The 26,717-nt window shown below is 42.1% G+C and overlaps 1 protein-coding gene across 1 annotated transcript in view; it reads right to left on the bottom strand.

Annotated features, from left to right (window-relative positions):
• si:dkey-26i13.8 (kinesin-like protein KIF19) overlaps positions 1-26,717 on the bottom strand; it is a 207,935-nt gene that overhangs the window by 78,786 nt on the left and 102,432 nt on the right. Inside the window, exons 5-8 of the mRNA XM_043711105.1 lie at positions 23,247-23,383; positions 20,688-20,813; positions 5,507-5,701; positions 3,389-3,541 (exon numbers count right to left, since the gene is read on the bottom strand). Of these exons, the coding sequence (XP_043567040.1) occupies positions 3,389-3,541; positions 5,507-5,701; positions 20,688-20,813; positions 23,247-23,383 (611 nt within the window). The remainder of the gene's footprint in view (positions 1-3,388; positions 3,542-5,506; positions 5,702-20,687; positions 20,814-23,246; positions 23,384-26,717) is intronic.

The raw sequence follows: 26,717 nt of genomic DNA, 5'->3' as shown, positions 1-26,717 counted from the left end.
GACAGGATGTTTCCATTCATGGGAGAACCCAGGACCAGAATAAGGGAGTGCCAATTTAAAATTGAGATGAGGAGGATTTTTTTTTCTTTCAGAGGTTCGGGAGTCTTTGGAACTTCTTGCCACAGACAGCTGTGGGGGCAGAGTCCTTGTGTATATTTAAGACTGAGATAGATACATTCTCAATCAGTAGGGGTATCAAGTGTTAATAGAAGAAAACACAGGAAAGTGGAAATAAGAAATGTCAGATCAGCCATGATGTTATCGAATGGCAGCCTGGGCTTGAAGGGCCAAACAGCCTCCTCCTGTTTGTACTGTGTATGGTCTTAATTGCAGCTAAAGAAATTGGAGAGACGTAAGTTAAGAGATCTGATAGAGGCTTTAAAAATCACGAGCAAGCTGGATGGAGTAGATATAGAAAAACTGTTCCCATTTGTAAAATGAACAAGAATCTGAGCTTACAGATTTAAAGTGATTTGCAAAAGAAGCCAATGCAGGGTGAGAAAGGTCTTTATCATTCATTGAGTAGTGAGGGTATGAAATGCACTGTCTGGAGACATGACAGAGGCAGGTTCATCAGAGGCATTCACAATAAAATTATTTGGATCAAAATAAAGTGCAGGTTCATGGGGAAAATGTAGGCAATGATGTACATTTGAAGAGCCAGAGCAAACTCGATTGGCCAAATGGCCTTCTTCTGCAGAATAACATTTCTGTGATTCTGAAAAGCTTTAAGTCGCACTCCATGACTTGGTGTCTATAATGATGCTGAACAGGTTGAGTATCAACTTGTAAATTCTTCCAATGTTTAACAGGTAGTAAGAGCAGAAGAGATTCCTGGTCAGTTGTGTGGTGGGAGAAAAATTGGATATTAGACATTATATGTGATAAATGGAGACTGAGAAAGGAGTGGCAGAATTGAACAGAGCCAACATGGATCTATGGAAAAGAAATCATGTCTGACAAACTTGTTAGTTTTTTTTGAGGATATCACTTGCAGCATGCCTCTCTCGACCAAAATTGGAAAGAATTATGAATTTTGCTTCCAATTTTCACCATGCTCTCACCTTCACTAGTCTATCTCGGACTCCTCTCTTCCCTTCTTCTGTTTCTATGTCTGGGGACAGGCTGGCCACGAATTTCCACTACAAACCCACCAACTCCTACAGTTACCTGAACTGAACATCCTCAAACCCTGCTTCCTGTAAGGACTCCATCCCACTCCTTCAGTTTCTCTGTCTCCATTGCATTTGTTCTGATGTTACTACTTCCCACAGGGAGACCTCAAAACAATTGTCTACCTTCTTCCCCAACCAAGGGATCCTGGTTGATAGGGCCCTCAGCGGTGCCTGACACATCTCCTGCATTCTGCCCTCACCACTTCTCTTACCTCCCACAACAGCGATTTGGTTCACCACTCCTCACTTAACACTGCACCCGATCCACTACCAATGGATCATAAGCACCATTAGGACCATCTACAGTGGGATGCCACTACCAGACATATACTCCCTTCCCTTGTCAGCCCCAGATACACTTCCAGGTGAAGCAGCACTTTATCTGCACTTCACTCAATCTAGACTACTGCTCACAACGTAGTCTCTACACTGGGAGACAAAATCCAGACTGGGTGACTGCTTTGCGGAACACCTAAGTTCTATCTGCAAAAATGATCCTGAATTTCAAGTTACCTGCCATTTCGGCACACCACCTTTTCCCTGACTGACATCTTATTGCAGTGCTCCAGCAAGGCTCAATGCAAGCTGGAAGAACAGCATCTCATTTTCTGCTTGGGAACTCTGCAGACTTCAGGACTCAATATTGAGTTCTATGATTTTAGGGGCTGAACAACTTCTTTCATGTCCCTATCCCAACCCCACATCCCAGGTCATGTCATCACATGGATTTTCAGCACAGCCAAACCATTTTCACCATGAACGGAACCCCTTTAGCAAGTTTTCTTTTTCCCTGGCTTACCATGTCCATTATTTTGTCTACCTAACTTTGACTTTCTCTCCCTCTGGGTTCCATTTCCATCTATTGCTTACTTCTTTCCCCCATCCTTGTGTTCAGCATAAATACCACCTTTCCCTCTCTACCATCATTTCTGAAGGAAGGTCACTGGACCCAAGATGTTAACTCTGCTTTCTCTCCACTGATGCTGTCAACCTGCATGAATTTCACAAACAATGTGTTTTTATTTCAGCATCTGCAGTTCTTTGTTTTAACTGACATGAGTTTTGTGAGACCACCCTTGGCATATTGTGTAGGGTTGCATCTCCTTACCTAACTAAGAATGAAATTGCCACAGAAAATAGTGCACTGAAGTTCACCAGATTAATCCCTGGGATGGGAGAACTGTTTTGTGAGGAAGGACTGAGAAAATTGAGCCTGCATTCTCCAGTGTTTCAAGCAATGAATGTGATCTTACTGAAACATAAAAAAAATTCTTACAGGAATGACAGTGGATGCGGAAAGGATGTTTCCACAGGATGGCAAGTTGGGAACTAGGGATCATGATCTCAGAATTAGGGGCAGGGATTAGGGGCTGAGATGAGAAAGAATTTCTTCACTCAGAGTGGGGAGTCTTTGGAATTCTCTATCCCAGTGGGCTGTGGAAGCTCAGTCACTGAGCACGTTCAAGACAGAAATCAATATATCTGATGGCAGGAGAGGGAGACAGTGCAAGAAAAAGGCATTGAGAAGATGATCACCCATTATCGAATTATGCTCAATGGGCTGAATGGCACACTACTGTTCCTGCAGTCTACCTTCACTAGCCATAGCTCCATACTGAAGCATCAAGGACACATGTATGTTGCTACAACCACTCGACTCGTTTGGGCTGGGGCTGGGGATGGGGAGCTAGAAAGTTAGCTGGACAGTTGTGGATCAGGGTCTAGATTAGAGTGGTGCTGGAAAAGCACAGCAGGTCAGGCAGCATCCGAGGAGCGGGAAAATTGATGTTTCGGGCAAAAGCCCTTCATCATTCCTTCACGTTCTGCTGTTAAATGAGTAACTACACGGATGGTACAGGTAATTGTTAACATGATACAGGGCTGGAGAGTTGGTGGGGGAAAGCCCTGTACATTCCTGGTGAATGGCTTTTGCCCAAAATGTCGATTTTCCTGCTCCTTGAATGCTGCCTGACCTGCTGTGCTTTTCCAGCACCACACAAATCTAGACTCTGATTTCCAGCATCTGCAGTCCTCACTTTTGCCGAGTTGTTGTGGATCAGTTTGATGTCAATAGCATGGAGTTCGATCTGCATTCCAACTGGGCTGAAGTTACAGCATCCCTCATTGACCTATTCACTGTGAAGTCTATGGCACTAGAAGTTTCTCCTGCCTCCATGCAGACAAATCTGCATTAAAATAGAAGCAAACAATACCTTCAGAAGCCGGGTCAATTTGCTGTCTCTGTAGTTGACATATTGGGATCGATTTGCTCCTTTTTCACTCAGTGCATTGATACAGTTGCCCAGGGCCAACAGGGATCGATTAATGTGGGCTCCTTCCTTCATCCTCTTGCCTGTGTTCTGAGTCTGTTAACAGAGAAAAAAATACTGAGCTACCTGTATGTTTGCCCTTTCTGTCTTGTTGTTTATCCCATACTGTTCCTTGGCTGTTTCTGTCTTTTCTGTATCAAAACCATCAGATGAATAGGAGAGACTATCACCCATTGCTGTCGGATCGCCTACAACCTGGTGCCCTGTTCATTCCTTGTATCATGGCACTAATTCCTGTGACAAGCTTTGTCCATCTTCTACCAGTTTTACCAGCATTGAGCCGAATGATTCCTTATTCAACCCCTTACGATTCTTTTCAGCTTTGCCACCAACGGACTTCTAATCTCACAATCTCTTACATGATTTCTTTTGAAAACCCACCACTAAATCATCCAATTAAACTACTAAACTGTCAACAATTGACAATCACTGTCAACCAGGGGAAGTGCAACATCACAAAAAGTAGAGGATGGGAAGAGAGAGAGGACAAAATTTTAAATGAAGCTGGATCGAAAAATAATGCACTTCAGCCCCTGCAGTCATTGCCCACCTCTCTTGAATACCACATGCTCCTTCTCCAAGGTCACAAGGCACAAACAAAAAGAGGCAGCCAGTCAAGAATTACAACTTTTAAATATTATTGTTAATTGGCTTCAAGTTTCTTAAAAGCTTTATCTGCTATGAAGTTTTCTTAAGGAAACTTATTCTACTTGTTTTCCATGTTGCAATTTCCCATACAGTGTGATATTTGTTATCATTTATTTTCTTTCTCTCTGTTAGTATTATTTCAGCTTCTCTCTCCTCAGAAACTATTTCTATGTCATTCAAGAATTCCAATCACCAAAGTATCATAGAATCATAGAATCTCTACAGTATGGAAACAGGCCATTGGGCCCATCGAGTCCATACCAATCCTCCAAAGAGCATCCCACCCAGAACCCCCATTCCTGTAACCCTGTATTGCCTTTGGCTAATCCACCTAGCCTATACCATGGGTGATTTAACATGGCCAATCAACATGCACATCTTTGGACTGTGGGAGGAAACCGGAGCGCCCAGAGTAAACCCCACAGACATGGGAAGAATGTAGAAACGCCACACAGACAGACAGTCACCCAAGGTTGGAACTGAACCTGGGTCGCTGGCATCATCTGGCAGCTGTGCTAACTGCTGTGCCATCCCATAATAGGGAAATAAATTGTGATTGCCAGGATTCATCATAAAGAGCAATAAATTTGGCATTACCTGATGAATAAATCCATTTACATAATAAATTCATCTTTTTTGTACGTTGCTGGATCCCCTCTCAACATCCCTTTCTGCCCATGGCCACAGATATTCTGAGGCTAAAACTGCCAGTGGCTTTCCTGTATCTTAACATCCAACATTAACAACACAAGCTGGGCATGAAAAATGCAGATCAGCAGTTGGAGTGATGCAATCCCATCTCCCAAGCTGACTGCAACAAATATTGGGGACAGGGCCTTTTTCACCGATCCTATTCCCCCCATTATCAAACCCTGCTTTTAGAGAAGCACAACTAAACAGACAGTTGCTGTGCATCTGAAATTGAACATTCTTTCTTAAATTATGATGGGCGGCACAGTGGTTAGCACTGCTGCCTCACAGTGCCTGAGACCCGGGTTCAATTCCCGCCTCAGGCGACTGATTGTGTGGAGTTTGCACATTCTCCCTATGTCTGCATGGGTTTCCTCCGGGTGCTCCGGTTTCCTCCCACAGTCCAAAGATGTGCAGGTCAGGTGAATTGTCCGTAGTGTTAGGTAAGGGGTAAATGTAAGGGTATGGGTGGGTTACGCTTCGGCGGGTCGGTGTGGACTTGTTGGGCCGAAGGGCCTGTTTCCACACTGTAATGTAATGTAATCTAATCTAATCTAAAAAAAAATGATTGACGGTTTTACATTTAGTTCTTCATGAATAAAGTGTGGTTACTAAATTGATGTAGCCAAGTAATATGTCAGCATGGATATGATTCCTGATTACCTGAGATGCTCTCTCAGAGCCAGCAAGGTCAATCATAAAGAGACGGCCAACTCGGATCTCTTCTGTAATGTTTTTTAGCCGACTCTTTTGTTTAACAATAACCTGCAGCACTGCATGGGAGCGGGATGAAGTTTTATTGGCAGCTGTTGGTTCTTGTGTTCGTTGTCTGTTGCCTTTTATGAGCAACTGCATGATCTGAGGATTAGAGAAATAAGTAGTTAGTTGCAATCGGGCCTAAATGTACTGCATTTACCCTCAGGTAAATTTTTGCCATCACCTTATCATGATCTCATAGCTTTTGATTTTAATAACATGAAAACCAAAGGATCTTACCACCCAGACAGTGAAGGTAGATGGCACCCCATTGTTGTTTGAGGGCAAAACAATGGGCATGCCAAGGTCCATGGCCTAGCATGTGGCTGGGTCATAGCAGCATAAAACTGGGTTTAGACATTAATCAACCAGAAAATTTCAAATGTAATAATACAGTCTGCACACTGAAATATACCCAGGAATATAATCTACTGCCAATATATGGGCGGCAAGGTGGTTAGCACTGCTGCCTCACAGTGCCAGAGACCTGGGTTCAATTCCCACCTCAGGCGACTGACTGTGTGGAGTTTGCACATTCTCCCCGTGTCTGCACGGGCTTCCTCCGGGTGCTCCGGTTTCCTCCCACAGTCCAAAAAAAAATGTGCATGTTAGGTGAATTGGCTGTGTTAAATTACCCATAGTGTTACGTGAAGGGGTAAGTGTAGGGGAATGGGTCTGGTTGGGTTGCGCTTCGGCGGGTCGGTGTGGACTTGTTGGTCTGAAGGGCCTGTTTCCACACTGTAAGTAAGTAATCTAATCTAATAAGTAAAAAAGAAATCCCCAGGAAGATTTGGACTTGGAGAAATAGCAAAAGTATAGGAAAAGACTGCAAAACAAGCCAATTGGTTCAATCACAACATTAGTCACTGCAACTAGTCTGGGGATTATAGATAGGTTAGCCAGAGAGCTGTGAAAACTTCAGTCCAGGCAAGTATTCTTACAAATAAAAATTAGACCATTTACAGAGACATTGTCCCCACTCCAGTTCCATGCAGGGCAATAGGTAGCAAGACTTTGCTACTGACTTGTTCCATTGTGAACTCTTATTTCAATACCTGTGGTTCCCAGCTCTTAAAGCTTCTCCTTGAGTAATTTGCTACAACTTCTTTGCCCTGCCCATCTTTTCCGAGCTGGTGACACCAATTCCACGTACTCCGGCTGACCTTGGGTCTGGGAAGTGAATTGTGAGTCCTGCCAATCTCAGTCATCTCTCTCTATAGATGCATTTGACAATTCTTTGTCAACCTGCTTCAGTGGTGTTGTTGTCTTTCCAAGTGCTGTACAGGATCTTACACAAGAAATGGGATGGGAAAATGTCCAAGTTAGTGACACCAATGGTCAAAATAATTTATCTTTCTTAAGGGCTCCACTTAAGATTTTCTCAAGGGATACCTTTTGATTTCCATTTTCAGGGTCTCACTCCTCATTCTCACTAACTACTTTTTAAGATGACGCCATTACATAGTAATGTAACTTTTATATTTATGGGTGTTTTTGTGGGGAGCAGTTTCTTCTTCAGGTAGACAGCACAAATAGTAAAGACTACATACCTGAGAGTACGTATATTATTAGATATTTTAACTTGATATCTATAAATTGGACTTTTTTGCTACATTATGAAAATGAACTCCAAACTCAGTACCTTCTAAGCATTCATTGAAATAGTTAAATGCAAACCCTATTAAGAATGGTGCATTATTAATACTGAATTTCTAGGAATTCTTATTTCTGGTAACTAGGAATAACATCATTTGTAAGTGGCTTTTGGAAAATCATAGGAATGCAACATAGAAATCTGACTGCCATCCAGGCAAACAAGTTGCAGATCATCCACCCATTTGTATTCTATCCTCTACACATGAAAATTATTTAAGGCTTCAGCTACTCTGATTGCCATCTACTTCCCCAGTGAAATAGGTCAGAATGGGAAGTTGAGGGGACAACCATATCAACCATGGTAGTATGGAATGGTGAAGCAGGCTCAAAGGGCCAAGTGGCTTACTCCTGCTCTTAATTCATGCATAATACAATACAATATATATTACAATGAAACACAGCATAGAACCAGGCCCTTCGGCCCACTGAGCCTGCACCAATTCTTCGTCCTTATTTAGGCCTACTACTTATTGCCCATGCAGGCCCATCTTTTCGCCTCCTATTCATGTGTCTATCAAGATAAACTTTAAATGTTGCTATTGTGTGTGGTTCCATCACATCCACTTTTGCAGTCTAGATACTTCCCAACCTCTGGTGGAAAAATTTTCCCCACATTTCTCCCCTTCTCACCTTGAACCTATGCCCTCTTGTATCTGACCTGGGAAAAAGCCTCTGACTATCCACTTTATCTAGGCCTCAATTTTGTAGACCTCTATGAGATGTAGGATTGAGCAAAAATTTCCATCATCTAAATTACCTGAACTTTTCCAATATATAAAATGCTGGGCAAAATTATGGACTGATAAAGCTACCGTAAATACACACCAGAGCCAGTAGAATGTAGATTTTCATCTGGGACTACTGTTCAGTTTGGAATTCCAATTTACACCTCCATTCGAAAAGAACAATCAACTGAAACCAACAAGACTCTAGCGCGAGACAGCTTTTACACCTCATGCTACCCAGCACAGATAGTCCGGGCCAAAAGTGTGGTGCTGGAAAAGCACAGCAGATCAGAGGTAGCATCCTAGGAGCAGGAGAGTCAACATTTTGAGCATAAGCTCTGCATCAGGAATGTGGGTGGGGGTGCAAGGGAGCTGAGAGATAAATGGGAGGGGTATAAGGCGGAGGAGGAAGTTAGCTACGAATGCAATAGGGAGATGAAGGTGGGAGGTGATGGTGATAGACAGCTTGGGACCTACAGATAAACTGCTTATTCAACTTCAATCGAAATCTATTCACACATGCTGTTAACAATTGGCAAACCAATTAACTTCAGAAGAAACACAATGGACAAGACAGATTTGGCATGAAGGTAAAGGGGCCCACAATCAGTATAATTGTAGGCCCTAATCTCATCTGAAAGGGCAATTTTTCAAGAATGTTCCAGCTATTTCCAACAGCAATTCTGAGAACAATCCAAGACCATCCAAGAACATTGTGTGTGTGTCCAAATAAGAGTTACCAGTCACAGGCCTATTCCAAAACAGGGGAACCAATGGCAACCAACCACAACCAACAGACACAAGAACCCACAAACTCCAAAAACCAACCAATTCAAATGACACCACAGGGCATCAGACACATCCTGGTAAAAACCAGGCCCACAATACCGGCAGAAAAATTTTTAAATATCAAGTATTTACCCGATACATCCACTATGCACATTACCACTTCAGCAGACTCAACTCAAACTGAAAACCTATGCAGTCCACCGTCTTCATCCAGGCTCCAGGTACAGCAAACCAGAACAGCCAGGCATGTTTCAAAACTGTGTGTTCCTCAGCGATGAGCTGAAACTCTCCAGACACCAAGGTTCCAACCCAGCGAGCAGGGAGGAGAAGGTGCGTGGTGACAGACCTTTGTGGTGTCATTTGGGTTGGTTAGTTTTCGGTGTTTGTCGGTTCTTGGATCTGCTAGTTGTGGTCGGTTGCCATTGGTTCCCTGGTTCAGAACAGGTCTGTATCTGGTAGCTCTTGTTTGGAAACTCTCAGAACATGCTTGGATTGTTCTCAGAATTACTCTTGGAAATAGCTGTTTGGAAGGTTCTTGGAAAATAGCTTCTAGAATTTAGCTCTTGGACCCCAAGGGTAGGAAGTCTGATTAAAGTTTCCGTAATTTAAACTGTTGTTTTTCGGTTCTAGTAGTCTTTAATCTAGTTAATAGTATTATTGTTCTCTATAATGTTGATTGTGGAGAAAGTGAGGACTACAGATGCTGGAGTCAGAGTCAAGAGTGTGGTGCTGGAAAAGCACAGCAGGTCAGGCAGCATCCGAGGAGCAGAGTCAACATTTAATGCATAAGCCCCTGCTTTTCCAGTACCACATTCACAGCATTGTTGATTGTGTCAATTTCCCTGCTTTATTACATTTATCCAAATTTCTTATATTAGGCTCACCTTTTGTATTGTAAATAAGTGCAGAGATTCTTTTACCCTGAAACACCTGTCTACTACCTTCTTCATTTCACATGCCCTAATGTCCAGTGTTGAGAACCAGGGATCTAGAGGTGATTCAAACTACCTAACAATCTGAATATAACTGATCGCAAATCAGAACCTTACAGAAATTGCCCCTTATCCTCCAACTTTCCAGTGAAAACAATCCAAGTTTATTCAACCTCTCCTCATAACTGAAACACCATCCCCCTTCCCCCCAGACCAGGCAACATCCTGGTAAACCTTCTCTGCATTCTCTCCAAAGCATCCACATTCTTCTGATAATATGGCGACCAGAACTGCACACAATATTCCAAACCTTTCCATATTCTACATGTTTCTAAGTGCACTTACATCTCAATATGTTGAACATGAATGGTTATAAGCTTCAATAAACTTGGTCAGTGACAGAAAAAGTTCACTATACACAACATCTATGCACCCTACATTCTCAAACAGTCATAGATGAACCGACACTCAGGCATGCCTGTCTGCTCCCTCTCCCACAGCCTACAGGTCTGCCTCAGCCCAACCCCTTCTCCAGGAATAAACCCTCAGGGTCTAGCACACTCTTACACACTGACTTCGGTAAAAACTCTCCTGTCTGGTGGCTATGGCAACAACTTGGCTAAATCTTCCAATGACCAGCTCCCACTCACCTGCCCTTGGCTGCACCACCAATCACACGATCTGTCTCTGGAGGAACAGTTAGTGTGGGAGAGAGGGAGGTTGTGATTGGCCGAGCTGGAGCAGCCTTGTGTCAGACAGAGTTTAGAATTGATCTTATACATTCAGTGAGAAAAAGGAGATAAGGGGCAAGAGAGAACATTTAAAACTAGAAACGAGAGGCAGGAGAGAGTGATAAAGGCAGTGCTGAATTTAGTCAGTTACAACTAAAGGCCTTATACAAGGGACCGTTAAATGTGTAAAAAAAAACTAAACTTCAAATTTTGCATATTGGGTTGAAAAATGAAGGAGATAGAGAAAAACAATTCTCAATAAATGAACATTTCTATTCTCATATGACAAAACCGTACTTGTATTACTACCGAACTACTATACACGTAAAACATAGAATCCCTACAGTGTGGAAGCAGTAAATTTGGATCATCAAGTCCACACTTACCATCCCACCTAAACTCACCCCTTACCTTTTTATGTAACCCTGCATTTCCAATGGCTAACCCAGCTAGCCTACATATCCACGGACACGATGGGCAACTTAGCAGTGCCAATCCACCTAACCTGCACATCTTTGGACAATGGGAGGGAGCCCACAGAGACACTGGGAGAAAATGCAAACTCCCCAAAGACGATCGCCCAAGAGTTGAATCGAATCCAGGTCCCTGGTGCTGGAAGGCAACAATGCTAACCACTGAGCCACCGTGTTGCCCTATTATATTATTATATATAATTATACATGATTATTATATTTTTATACAGCAGAGTGCCCCTTTGATCTTAAACATGTTCAAAAGGTAAAAGGTTTGATTTATTCTCAGCCCCCATTCCAGCAATGCATAGTACTCAGGCAGCCTCTAAGCTCATCTGTCTCTTACTGATGGATTGCAGGACTAGAACAGGTCAAAAACACTTCACTCAACCTCCGACAGTCACATAATCCATTTAGTCATTTCAGTCGATAAATAAAAGCCCCTTATAAAAGCATTTCAAGACAATAATAAACACAAAAATATATTTTTTGAATTTTAAATTATCTTCCTTCTGAAAAATAAATTTACTTTCTAAAATCTAATAAATCATGAAAAACACTTCCTTTCTCCCTCAAACCAGGGAAATATAGAATATATTATTGAAATGTGTGTATTGTCTTTTTTACATGTACTTTACCTATAAATATAAAGGATTGATTTCAGAAAATTTGGCTGGAGCTTCTTTCTCTCATTATTAGAGACAGCTGTTAAAAATGAAGGGAACATTTGAAAGTGATGTCAGGAGAGATAACAGAAGCAGCAGCTTGAAGGATGGAAGAAACAATATCCAAACATTGATAGTTATTTCGCCATCACATTCATCAAGACAGTCAGCCAGGCCCAACACAACCACAAACGTGAACCTCTTCCGCTCGGATCAATGATTCAGGTATGAATGTGACTATTGCATCCGAGAATATTACAGAGCCTGAAAACCCAGCTGAAGAAAATAGATACACAATATCTCTGGGCAAAGGGTAAAGTCTCATTTAGGATACAGTGGGTCCCTCAGGCCATTAACACTGGAATGATCCATTTAACAAATCGAAGCAGTCACTCAAAAACCAGATTAGATATTGTTCTATATCAGTCAATAAACATTCATGGTGAAAATACAAATCAGGACTGTCAGTATATGCTCCAACAACTAGTGTTTATTGTTTGTCTGCAAACTCTTCTTAACTTTATGGGCACCATGGTGTCAATGACTGGAGAAATCCTGTTGGAATTCAAATCATGAAATCTCCTGAAAAGCTTTACTTGCAGATTTGATGAGCAGATGTGGGTTAACCATGGATTAACAACTGGGAGAGCAGATGAAAAACGAGCAAGCATACTGCAGGCCTGTGCATGAATGTATTATTCACAGCTATGTACATTTGAGAAGAACATGAACTAGCATTTAGAAGAGACAATGAAGAATTTGACAGAAACGTTCTTGGCTTGGCAGAAGTCATTGCTAGTTTTTACCTATTTCTTGGCAACAAAATCAAACATTTGGAAGCAGTTGGTTTGGGAAGCCTTCAACTTGTCTTTGGATTTTAGAAAAATGAGAGGGGATTAATTGAAACGCATAAAATTATGAGAGAACTAGACAATCTAGGCAGGGATAATGTTTCCCCAACTAGGGGCTGCAGAGTAAGTGGTCTTGGTCTCAGGATATATGGTCACCAATTTTAGTAGACTAGGATGGGGAGAGTTCTCTTCACTCAGAGGGTGCTGAACCTATGGAGTACTCAATGCTTTATGTGCAGGAATTTGCTGAATTTTCTGTCAGAGCTGCAGTTAATTGCTATTTAGATGATTCAGAACATGCAATAAATGTACGCATCCTTCTCTGCCTCCACAAAATGATGGGCGGTATGCAAAGTATTTTCAAGCCCTGAATCCACCACACCAAAATATGATCTCTCTGATTCGAGCGGGAAAGCACATAACAGAGAGTCATGGTTTATTTCTTCATGCTCTTACTCATCTTCATACTGATGACAGTGAAAAAGGTGATATGAGAAGCCAGCATTTCTCAGGGGAAATGAAGAAATTTGCATTTGTGTTGGTGTAAGAACTTTTGGAATCTTTAATTAGATCATTCCACAAAGCCAGAGAGACTGGCGAGGTGGCACAGACAGTGCTTTGCACAGGCAGAGCATTACATGTTCATCGCTAACTTCTTGAACAAAACCCAAGCAAGTTTTGATGAAAATAAACTCAAAGCAAGAAAAAAAACCTGCCTGATATAGTAATTGTGTGAATAAAAGAAAAGATTGAAAAAGTTGTATAAGACTCTGGTGCGGCCACATCTGGAGTATTGTGTGCAGTTTTGGTCGCCATACTATAGGAAGGATGTGGAGGCACTGGAACGGGTGCAGAGGAGGTTTGGGTATGTTCTTTACTCAGCGAGTCGTGAGTTCATGGACTGCCCTGCCAGTAGCAGTGGTGGACTTTCCCTCATTATGGGCATTTAAGCGGGCATTGGATAGGCATATGGAGGATAGTGGGCTAGTGTAGGTTAGGTGGGCTTGGATCGGCGCAACATCAAGGGCCGAAGGGCCTGTACTGCGCTGTATTCTTCTATGTTCTATGTTCTATGTTCTAGAAAGAAGTCAGTGATGGTGATGCATATATTTGCTGGTGAAATACTATCCCCAAGACACATGTTATGAATCAAATTCTTTTTTTTTGATGGATACACTTAAAATGAACTAGAAAATCATATCCAAAAATCTTGTATGCAATTTTACATTTTTAGTTGATTTAGATGCCTCAGAAAAACACTTGTGTGATGTTGGAAAATTGTGAAAGTTTACTCTGATGATGTTGATGATTAATCTTGTCGAAGAAACAAAGCATTTCCAAGCTTATAATCAGGAAAATTATTAAGATAAAGAACATTTTTGCCACCTTGACCAGTACTGAGCCATCTCCCAAAATGAGATTCAATCAGCTTCCCCGAATGTTGAAGCACTATCGCGACTGTTTTTCAGGCAAACGGTTACAGTAAAAGCCACTTAAAGCCAAAAGAGAACGAGTTTATCTTTCCTTCTGCAGTTACGTTAAGTAGTGACTTTTAATTGATGAGTTGGAGACCTTTTATAAATGAACTAACCACCCTATGCCTCTCGCAAGCCACTCAAAGCTTTTGGAGAATGACGTTCAAAAGGCGACATTCTAATCAGCACAAGAATCATAACAATCATCTCAGCAGCCCTGTGAACAGGAACCACTGAACTGCCTTTTATTCCATGCATTACATCCATTTCTCTCCTATGTCTATGTCTATGTGTAATGAACTCGATTTTGAGTCTTGCAGGGGTTGCAAGTTCTCCAAGTAGAAAGTGACATGCTATTCCCTTAACTTGTGCTGAGCCTCACTGGAGCACTGCAGTAGGCCTGTGATAGAAATGTTGACATGGGTTTGCTGGAGAGCTGTTGCATGTTTTGAAACAGTGACCCTGACACTCATTGCAAGCATCATTTATACAGTTGACTTCTTTATTCTCTTGTGGGAAATGGGTGTCACTGCCTGTATAGCATTTATTGCTTATCCCTAATTCTTCTTAAAAAGTGGTGGTGAGCTACCTTCTTGAACTATTGCAGTTCATGTGCTATAGGTAGATCCACAATGCCCTTAGGAAGGAAGTTCCAGGATTTTGACCCAGGAACAGTTAAGGAACAGTGATACATTTCCAAGTCAGGATGGTGAGTGGCTTGGAGGGGAACTTGAAAGTGGTGGTGTTCCCATATATCTGCTGCTCTTGATCTTCTAAATGGAAGTGGTTGTGGAATTGGAAAATTCTGACTTGAGAATCTTTGGTGAGAATCTTGAGAATCTGCAGTGCATCTTGTAGATAGTACATACTGCCGCTCCTGAACATCGGTGGTGGAAGAAGTGGATTCTTGTGGATGTAGTGCCAATCAAGTGGATTGCTTTGTCCTGGATGGTTGTTAGAGCTGCATTCATTCAGGCAAGTGGGGGGTATTCCATCACCACTTCTGACTTGTACCTTGTAGATACAAGCTCTCAGAAGTTAGGAGGTGAGTTACTTGCAGCGGAATTCCTAGCTTCTGATCTGCTCTTTTAGCCAGTGAGTCTAGTTGAGTTTCTGGTCGATGGTAACTCTCTATGATAATGATAGTGGGGGAATTCAGTGATGGTAGCACCATCAAATATCAATGGGCTGTGGTTAGATTCTCTCTTATGGGTGATGGTTGTAGCCCGGCATTTGTGTCACATGAATGTTGTCAATTGTCAACCCAAGCCTGGATATTATCCAGGTCTTGTTGCATTTGAACATGAACTGCTTTAGTATTTGAGGAGTTATTAATGGTGCTGAATTGTGCAATCAATAGTGAACATACCCACATCTGACTTTATGACAGAGGGAAGGTCATTAATGAAGCAGCTGAAGATGGTTGGTCCTCGGACACTATACCGAGGAACTCCTACAGAGATGTTCTGCAGCTGAGATGGCTGACTTCCACCAACACAACCATATTTCTGTGTGCCCTAACGAGTGATGAGTTTTCCCCCGATACCCATTGCTTTGGCTCCTTGGCACCATACTTGGTCAAATGCAGCCTTAATGTCAAGGGTATCACTTTGACCTCATCTCTGGAACTCAGCTCTTTGGTCCATGTTTGAACCAAGGCTGTAATGAGGTCAGGAGCTGAATGGCCCTGGTGGAATCCAAGCTAGGCTTTACTGACCAGGTTATTGCTGAGCAGATGCTGCTGGATAGCACTTATGATGACACCTTCCATCACTTTACTGATGATCGAGAGTACACTGATAGGGCAGTAATTGGCGGGGTGGATTTGTCCTGCTTTTTATGTACAGGATATACCTGGGTAATTTTCTACATTGTCAGGTAGATGCCAGTGATGTAACTGTACTGGAAGAGCTTGGCTAGGGGAGCAGCAGGTGCTGGTGCACAAGTCTTTAGTCCAATTGCTGGAATGTTATCAGAGTCCACAGTGTTTACAGTAGCCCAGCACTTCCAAATGTTTCTTGGTATCATGTGGAGTGAATGGAATTGATTGGAGACTGGCATCTCTGATGCTGGGTCCACCTTTAGGAGGCCAAGATGGATCATCCATTCAGCACTCCTGGCTGAAGATTGCTGCAAATGCTTTTGTACTAGGCTCTTCCATCATTGAGGATGCAGATGTTTGTTGAGCCTCTTCCTTTAGTGAGTTAAATTATTCACCATAATTTATGACTAGATGTTGCAGGATGCAGAGTTGAGATATGATCCGTTGGTTGTGGGATCACTTAGCTCTGTCTATCACTTGCTGCTTATGTTGTTTGGCATGCAAGTAGTCCTGTTTGGTAGCTTCATAAGGTTGATACCTCATTTCTAGGTATTTTTAGTGCTGCTCCTGGCATGCCCTTCTGCACTTTCCATTAAACCAGATTTGATCCCTTGGTTTGAGAGTAATGGTTGAGAGGGGGAACACGGGGACCATGAGTTTGCAGATTCTGCTGGAGTACAATTCTGTTGCTGTTGACGGCATGTAGGATATCATGGATACCCAGTATTGAGTTGCTAGATTTTTCGAAGCCTGTCCCGTTTAGCATGGTGATAATGCCACAGACACGGAGGGTATTCTCAGCGTGAAGGCTGCACTGCATCTCCTCAAGGACGGTGTTGTGGTCACTCTTACCATACTGTCATGGACACATGTATCTGTAGCTGGCCGATTGATAAGGATGAAATCAAGTATGTTTTTCCCTATTGTTAGTTCCCTCATCACCTGCTGCACATCTAGTCTAGCACCTATGTCCTTTAGGACCTGACCAGCTTGATCACTACTGCTGCAGCTAAGCCACTCTTGGTCGTGAACATTGAATTTCTGCACTCAGAATACAGTTTGTGCCGTTGCTACCCTCAATGCTTGTTCCAAACGTTGTTCAACTTGGAGGAGGATCAATCGAGAGAGGATGGTATGTGGGAATCAGCAAGGGAGATTTCTTTGCCCATGCTGAACCTGAAGTCATGAGTATTTATGGGGTCTGGAATCAAGGTTAAGGTCTCCCAGGGCAACTCACTCCAGACTGTATACCACTGAGCAGCCACCTCTGCTGGGTGGGACACGACATATCCAGGGATGGTGATGGTGGTATCTGGGTCACCATGCAGAAGGTATGATTCCATGAGTATGACTATGTCAGGCTGTTGCTTGACTAGTGTGTGATACACCTCTCTCAATTTTGGCAATACCCCCCAGATGTTCATGAGGAAGAATTTGCAAGGTTGATAGGACTGTTTCTGCTGTTGCCATTTCCAGTGCCTAGGTCAATGTCAGGTGGTCCATCCAGATTCATATCTTTGTTGAGACTTTGTAGCGATTGATACAACTGAGTGGCTTGCTAGATTATTTCATAAAATCATAGAATCATAGAATCCCAGAATCCCTACACTGTAGAAACAGGCCCATTGATCCAACAAGTCCACACTGACCTTCCAAAGAGTATCCCACCCAGACCCATTCCCCTACCCTATTGCTCTACATTTCCCCTTACTAATACACCTAGCCTACACATCCCTGAACACTATCGGCAATTTTGCATGGCTAATTCACCTAACCTGCACATCTTTGGACTGTGGGAGGAAACTGGAGCACCCAGAGGAAACCCATTTAGACACGGGGAGAATGTGCAAACTCCACGCAAACAGTTGTCTGAGGCTGGAAGTGAAGATTTCAGAGGACAATTGATAGTCAACTACAATGCCGTGGATCTGGGGATACAGGTAGGCCAGATCAGGTAAAGATGGCACTTTTCCTTCCCTGAACAATGTTAATAAACCAGATGGTTTAATCTTAATTCCAGATACTTTAGCTAATAACAGCACCATCTTTATCAGCAGGCTTGATTATAAAGTGAGGGCTGAATCTGACAGCATGCAGTCAATTCCAAGGAAGATAGGTTAGAATAGGGAGGGAAACACAGAAATTAAGGCAATCAATATATCATTAAAAGTTCTCAATGAATAGGCCAAGTGCAGGTAAAAGTTCAGAGGGAGGGGTCCAAGTGGAGGGAGAGTGCTGGAGGTGGGCAAAGAGATCTGTGGTTCTGGGAGAGGATTCTTGTCCAAAGAAGTGGGCACAGAGGTGAAGGAGACAAAAGAAACGTTCAATATCATGTGCCTGAAATTCACTGAGGTGGCTATGCAAAACTAAGACCTTTGTTGAGTACAAAACATTCAGCATCAGAAAGTGGAAGAGATGATCATAAACATTCAACAAGATGTGGGGTTAAGAGAAAGGATAGAGACAGAGTGAAGGGGAGGGGAGGAAAGGGCATGGTCCATGGGGAATTAGCTTTGGAAAGGAGTTTAGGAAACCACTTTGCCAAACAGTAGGAGCATAAATGAAAATAATGATGTCTGTGGAAGTAAAAATGACTCCATGCTCTGGTTGTCTGCCACTTCAACACACCACCGTCTTTTCTGGCCAACTCTGTCTCAGGTTTGCTGCAGTGCTCTAATGATGCTCGCTGCAAAGTGGAAGAACAGCATCTCATTTTCCGACTGGGGACCCTGCAGCCTTCAGCCTTCAGCCCCACCGCCCAGGTCTTGTCATGGCACAGCACAGCCACCCCATTTTCACCCACTTGCCCATTATCACCCATCTGGCTTTTGTTCTTCCCTGGCCTATTATCAACCATCTCTTTGCCTGCCTAACTTTTCTCCTCTGTCTCTCTGGGCCTCGTCTCCACATATCCGCTCACTCCTTTTACCCCCATCCCTCCTCCTACTGACATGATAAATACCAATATTTCCTTGATGCTGTCAGTTCTGAAAAAGAGTCACTGGACTTAAAACATTATTTCTGATTTTTGTCCACAGACCTGCAAAGTTTCTCCAGCAATTTCTGTTTGTATTGCAGATTTCCAGCATCTGCAGTTCTTTCTTTCATGAGTCAAGTTTGAACCTGTCATCCACCTTCCCAGCTCAGCCGTATGACCTGCCAGTTGTTCCAAGAACAGGCTGAATCTGTAGTGCCTCTAACTTTCCCAAATTAGTGCACAAACATCCTGGGGTCACTCAAACTGAGTGCCAGATGTGTTCTCTGAAGTTAAAGAGCACTTTATGCTCAATGACTGTCCCACTCACGACCCCAATCATGACCTCTGCGACCTCCATCAAGAGTTTGGGAACTTCTGGTTTCAGCAGTTCAAGACACACTATGTAACAGAACAAGCTTCAGCTTAGAAAAATACTGGCTCTGTATAATCTGAACTCACCATTACTACTGGGACACTAACCATCATGGAGAGAGAATATTAAAGCCCATTTAGAATGTCCTTGAGGTACAATCTGTAGTTTCGACTTTGACATATATAAGGAGCTAATTTTGTCACCTTCAGTAGGTTTAAGCCTGTAACAACATCACAGGTGCTGTGTGCCTTAGAATTGACAAGATATGAAGGACAAATATTCCATCCAGTTTCATCTTCTCTAAACCAGAAGCTTGATGATATTACTTAATTCTCCACAGCCCATTCCCAAATTTATGTTTATCCCACCTCTTATGATGCTGTCACTGCCTCTCACTTCTCACACTGTTCAGTTCCCGATGAGCTAAACTTTCTGCCAGGTAAATGTTGAGAAGATCAAAGCTGTTGTTGCCTACTATGAGCTACATTTTCCTAGTCACCACTTCCAATCCTTTTCCTGGCCACTGCCTAAAGCTGAACTGACTACTCATAATTTTGAGTTGGATTTGTCATCAAGATGGTCATGCTACCTATGACTCTGCCACGCTCTGACTGTACTGCCTCTGACTGTGTCACCCCTGATTGCACTGCCTCTGACTGTGTCACCCAATTGCACAGCCTCTGACTGTACTGCATCTGACTGTGTCGCCTTTGACAATCCCACTTCATCACTTTCAATGTTGGACTTGACCCATATATTTATTATCTCCAGACATGAGTCAGCACTCTGCTGATCAGACATTTTTTTAAGCACAGAGAAATACCCTTCCAAGCATCAAGACTGTGCTGGTCAAAACCACCCAATTATTCTAATCCCATTTTCCAACACCTGGTCTCCAACCTTGTATAATTGTCTTCTGAAGGGGATGATAAAGCCAGTGAGCGGATACCTGGGCATCACATGAGGCTAAGCCAGGCATTCTAGATAGCATTGCAAGAGACTGAGAGAGAATCACTAAGAATAAAAACATTGACCAATCACAAAGTGGACAGGACTGAATAGCCAAACAGTGCAAGGGTATCAGTGGGGACAAAGATAGGGGGAGTCTGAATCTCACAGAGTCACCAAGCAGCTGGATATAGAAGCATCTGTCTTCTATATCCTTCTCCCACATAAACTAAGCTCAGCAAAAACTCACACCACATCTCATTCACTCACTGAATTACACTCGCTCTCAGTCCAGCTACACCCCATTTTAAAATTCTCATGCTTTATTATGAAACACCTCTATGTCCTCACTCCTCCCTGGCTTTGTAACTTTCCATAAACCCATGATACTTTGTGATACCTCCACTCCTACAACTCTGGCCTTATAAATGTCTTGATTCAAATTGCTTCTCTCTAAACCTCTCCAGCTAAACCTCAATTTCCTTCTTTAACATCCTCCTTAAGACCTAGCTCTTTAGCAAATCCTTCAGCTCAGCTGCCTCAATATCTTCTCACGTGACTCAATGTCATCCTGTAATTGTTAATTCTCCTGTGAATCGCTTGACGAGATCCTTAGCTACATTAAAATCCCTATTAATGTTGGAGTTAATGTTATTAATTTTGGTCAGTACCTCCATTGCATTACAAGTTGAGAATTCCGTGATTCCAGCTATCTGGATTCCCCCTTTGGAATCTTCTCGCAAATCCAGAAATCCTGAGGCAGGGTTCAAGAGATCACGGATCATCTCATTGTATATCTGAAAAGAAAAAGAAGTGAGGAAAATGTATTTTCAGTTACATTGAAATGTACATTAATTGCCAATTGGCTTTCCCTCTTGTTAACCATTTTAACATCATACCATTGTTCTCCATTCTTCTACAACAAGCAGCATTTTGAGAAGAGAAGATGGATTAGCTTTGAATCTTTATCCTGGAGATCCACGATTGCCTCAGATTGGAGGCATCAATAAGCTAGATCATTTTAGGCTGGACACCCAGAGTTGGCTGAGTCAGATCACAGCTGAAGATCTTCAGTTGGTCTCAGTATCAGATTAAGCAAAAGGGAAATCAGTCAGGTTTGAAACTATGTGCTTACAGATACTGGGTAGGGAACAGACCTTGCTCCCCTCACCCACACACCATAACATTCCTATACTTACCATCAAAACATCAAAGCAGGAATAACCTATCTAAAATTACAAATTTTGAAACTAAACATTCCTTTGTCAGATTTATGCATTCAGCTAGCTGTGAATAATATATTGAATTGAAAAGAGTGAACCAAATGTTTCACACACATAAAATCCATAAATTTCTTTTTTGGTTTTCATGTCCTGAACATATGTGATCTCTGCTGTCAATATTAATAACACTCGTGATAGGCTAAACACACAGATGAAGAGTTTGATAACCGTGATATGGGCACAAATAGTGCTCAAAATTACAGTTCTTTTAGGAAATGTTCCTTTTTGCTTCTATTTCCATTCAAACTCATCTGTACATTGCCAAACAGAAAGCCTTCCATAACCCACTGATGCCAAGCTGCATGTTTTAAGCATGATGTATGCTGAGCGATAATTAATCAGTGCAGTTTGAAGAGAATGTCTTTTAGTGAGATTTTATCTCCACCCTGTTCAAGTGAACATTAAAGATCTAATCTGTCAAACACAAGCAGGGCATTCACCATTCACTTTCCAACCAATGATGTAAAATTATGTTTCTTCACTTCACATTTCAGGGATTTTCCTGTGTGTAATGGGATATTATGTTTGTAAGAACTCCACTGAGGCCATTACTCCATCACCGAGTCATCCTTTATTTACATATGGAGAGTCTGTGACACTGATCTAACTCCCTTAGAGTAAGCTCTCAGAGTGAACCGGATGTCTGACACTCCTGTTCTCATCCGTCAGCCAGGCCTCCCTGACTGGACCAAACTAGCAGCCTCAATCAGGAACTCATATCCACCTGGCTGACCTTGTTACAATCACTACAGCATTAACCTCCACAATTATGTCTGCCTTCCAAACCATCTCATTGTTGTCAAGTCTTTAAGCCAAAGGTGATGATAAGCCACCTGTTACTTTTCTCTTATAATGTTCTTAGGAATAATGCTATCTATTACCTGCTTTTCACTGATATTATTCAAAAAGACTGTTAATAATAGCATTGAAAAAATATTTCTTCTTTCCTTTCTTTCTTTTTTCAGATATTTTTCTCCTCTTTGTAACTTTCTCTCTGTGTTTACGAAAAGCACTTCCTGATGCTGGAGTATAGTTCATTGGTGCTCTCAGGTACCTTGCTAGTATAGCATGAGGTACTGTGTGGTGTTTACCACTAACAGAATGTTGCTATCAAATCAAAAAGACATCTTGTCTATCACATAAATTATAATGTGTTATATGAATTTCAATGCCTCTGTGATGACAGATCATAGCAGACAGTTTGGAAATAATTATGCTGACAACAATTTAGGATTTATAATCGGGTTCACAGTTTGACATCACTTGCATCCACTGGAAGCTACATCTATCAATACACAGTGCCCTTTTTTACAAACAAAATGAACATGTACACACACAGCACCTGTTACAATGAAACAAAATAGCTGACAGTCATTCTCCGGTTCATTTCTCAGGGCAATGCTGTGATAGGTCAGAGTCAACTTGTCTTGTTTAAAATGTAATCAAAACTTGGCAGTTAACTGTCAGTCACCATTAACTGATGCACTGTCCATTGCAACTGGTCTGTACTGGTCAGATTTCAGTTGCCAATCAATTAACACTCTCCTCTCATGAAATATAAATGTTGGTTCCCCGTTACTTTGGAATTTCTTGTGAATTGTCTTGTTGAATGTAAGATGAAAAGCTTCAACAAAATGTCTTTTATCAATAATATTCAAGGTTTGTACTATCAAATTACGATTACTGTAGTCATGCATAATCCAAAATAGTGTGGTATACCTGACTGTCAATCTAATCCCGTAAACATTCAGTGTTCACAGATTCCAGCAGGAAAATAATGACCACAGTCTAGGAACTACTCAGTATAAATGCAGGTACTATGCTAATATTCACTGGTTCACGAGTGCCTGCTTTTTCTGATACTGTTCCAAACCTGGTAGTGTGGATTACCGAATGACAATAACAGTAGGGTCCCCCAAGTTTCTGCTTAAGTAACTTTGGATTTACCTCCAAGTACGACATGGAAACGTTATAATCCATGTTTTCACTTGTAGCTTCGATGGCCTTGAAAAGATCATTGAGAGTTTGGACATAGATTCCAGGTTTACAGTCCATCCCCAGCATTGTGTAAGTCTTGCCAGCTCCTGTACCAATAAAATTCGCATGGTAAATCATTTACCTGTAGACCAGATAATGGTAAATTCTGATTGTGGCAATTCAAATAGTATGTATGATAATGAGGGAATGGCTGCAGCAAGTGGAAAGTTAGTTAGATTGAAGGTAGACGCTTCCCTGAAACTACCATTTGTACTCCAAAGAGTGCTGAACTTTTTTTCCTGTATATGGTATATTTTACCTATCATCAGATAATTTTGTACTGCTGAATTTACATTTGCATTAGCTCTGAATTATATTTATTAGGCATACATTAATGCAGCAAGAGTGGGGAAAGGGATTTACCTACATGTTCTTGTTAACAAATGCTAACCAAACAATGGGCCTCATTGGTTTGTATGAAAAGGGGGACAAGTCAAAACTCAAACCGCACAAGTTAAACACCTTCAAAGAAAATCCTGAAGTATGCATACCGGCTGATTGGCTAATGTGGCATGAAACATCTGAGGCTGCCTGGCATTAGAAGTCACTGCTATAATGACTTATCAACCAATGACAAAGACTGATTAACTTGAGCCATAAATCTGCATGAATGCTACAAAGGATTATTTGAGAACAACTTTCCAACAAGTGTCTCTGAAAGAAGTTATGAACTCCAAGGTCAGCAAGCCCTATGCAAGAGTTACCTCTGACTCAGTTAGAGTTGTAGAAGTCCATCGGACAGAAAGAGAATACTATTCTAATCTTATTTTTCATTACTTGGCCTATAGCCTTCAATGTCTTAGCATCTATATATGTTTTTTATTTACTCTTGAGATGAGAGCATCGTTGGCTGGCCAGCATTTGGTGCTCATCCCTAGTTGCTGTTGAGATGTTGGTATTGAGATGGCTTCTTTAACCACTGCAGCCTACATGCTGCATGTATTTAAAGATTATGAGATTAAAGATTAAAGATTATGATCTATCATTACCACCCTTACCAACAGCGAATTCCAGATTTCCATTACCCTTCATTTTTCCTCACATCTCCTCCAAACCTCCTACTCTTTGCCTTAAATCTATGCTCCTTGATCCCTCTACCAAGGGGAGGGATCGACCCTATCTATGCCCCTCATCATGTTATATATCGAAATCATATCCCTGTTCCGTTTCCTCTTCACCAGAGAAAACAACTAAGGTCTACTTAATCTCTCTTTATATAGTGATGCTTTCTCTTCCAGCCTCCATTTTAGTTTTCTTCATATCCTCTTCTTTTAACACAGAAATAATGAGCTGCATTCATTCTCCAAAATAATAATATTTTTTATTCATCTTAGATTAGGTAAACAAAGTAAGGACTCCATACAGTGGGTATAAGGATATGGGGGTTGGCCATTCAACACTAAGATGAGGAGAAATGTCTTCACCAGAGAGCAGTGAATCTGTGGAATTCTCTGCCACAGGAAGTGGTTGAGGCCAAAAACATTTAATGTTCTCAAAAAGGAGTTAGATATAGCTCTTAGGGCAAAAGAGATCAAAGGATCTGGGGAGAAAGCAGGATCAGAGGATTGAGTTTGATGATCAGCCATGATCAGATAGGATGGCAGAGCAGGCTCAAAGGGTCGAATGGCCTACTCCTGCTCCTATTTTCTATGTCTCCTTGTTTTTCTTTTTAGAGAAGCTATGAACTATGTTTAGAAATAGAAAGATCATTTCTTCTGGAGTTTTTATTGTGGCAGTGTTTGCAGGAGAAATTTTGGAAATAACACCATAAAATTTTCTCAGGCAAATAATAGAATTTCTGACAATCCCTCAGTACTGCAATGATGTGACAGAAGGATATAAAAGAAGTGTAGGATGGTCAGCCCGGCACTAGGAATAGCCTGATCTGGAGCGCTGCTTGGAAGTTGGATACTTGCATCCTTATCCTCTCCAGCAAAAACACCTCTATGCCCAAAACATCAACTCTCCTGCTCCTCGAATGCTGCCTGACCTGCTTTACTTTTCCAGTACCACACTTTTTAACTCCACACAAATCCAGGCCATTTACTGAAAACTGGAACCACTACACATCTCCGCCATTTCTTAATCGCTGGCTCAGACTCTGCAATGTCACAACTGAAGTGGAATACTTGGGGACAGCAGCGGGTTAGAAACAGGGATATACCAGAGGTGGGTGGCACTACAAATTAAATCAATGCATCACAATTGATATGTAGTTTGGCTCGAGCTGTGGTCACTGCCAGGTCCCACAGAACATAGAACAGTACAGTACAGTACAGGCACTTCAGCCCTTGATGTTGTGCCAAACTTTTATCCTACTCTAATCATCCCCTGGAGACAATTCTAATCCACAGCTTTTAATCAAGATGAAGACATTATGGGCAAGACTTTCCAAGGAGAGCCAAACGTAGATTACCATTCTGATTCTACTTCTTTACAGTTAGATCTTCACATTTCTGATAAGTGATTGTGAGCATGGATACAACAGAAATGCAGAGCATTCCTGAAATACTGCATAAAATCGTAGAACCTGACAGTGCAGAAAGAGGCCATTCAGCCATTGAGTCTGCACCAACCCTCCAAACAGCATCCCAAGTAGGCCCAGCTACCCTACCACAGTAACCTCGCATTTAGCCATGACCAATCCACCCAGCCTGCATATACCTGGACACAATGGGCAATTTACCATGACCAATCCACTCAGCCTGCACATCCCTGGACACTATGGGCAATTTACCATAATCAATCCACCTAATCTTTTGACTGAGTGAGGAGACCTGAGCACCTGGAGGAAATTTACCTAGACACAGGGAGAATGTGCAAACTCTACACAGACAGTCACTTAATGGTTGAATTGAACCCACCGTAATGCAGCAGTGCTCACCATTGAGCCACTGCCCACAATTCCCATGTAGTACAGGATAGTTACAGTTTCTTCACACCAGTCAGTTGCAGCAATCTATAATAGGTCCAGCATCACAGACAGCTACTCTGACAGCTCCACTGAAATGGTAAATTTGTAAGGTAAGCTTGAGGAGAAAGTGAGGACTGCAGATGCTGGAGATCAGACCTGAAAATGTGTTGCTGGAAAAGTGCAGCAGGTCAGGCAGCATCCAAGGAGCAGGAGAATCGATGTTTCGGGCATGAGCCCTTCTTCAGGAATTAGATTAGATTAGATTATTTACAGTGTGGAAACAGGCCCTTCGGCCCAACAAGTCCACACCGACCCGCCGAAGCGCAACCCACCCATACCCCTACATTTACCCCTTTAACCTAACACTATGGGCAATTTAGCATGGCCAATTCACCTGACCCGCACATCTTTTGGACTGTGGGAGGAAACCGGAGCACCCGGAGGAAACCCACGCAGACACGGGGAGA

Source organism: Chiloscyllium plagiosum, chromosome 21 (assembly GCF_004010195.1).
Source record: "Chiloscyllium plagiosum isolate BGI_BamShark_2017 chromosome 21, ASM401019v2, whole genome shotgun sequence".
NCBI lineage: Eukaryota > Metazoa > Chordata > Chondrichthyes > Orectolobiformes > Hemiscylliidae > Chiloscyllium > Chiloscyllium plagiosum.
Note: the sequence above shows the minus strand (reverse complement) of the source record. Positions and strands in the feature narration are given on the sequence as shown.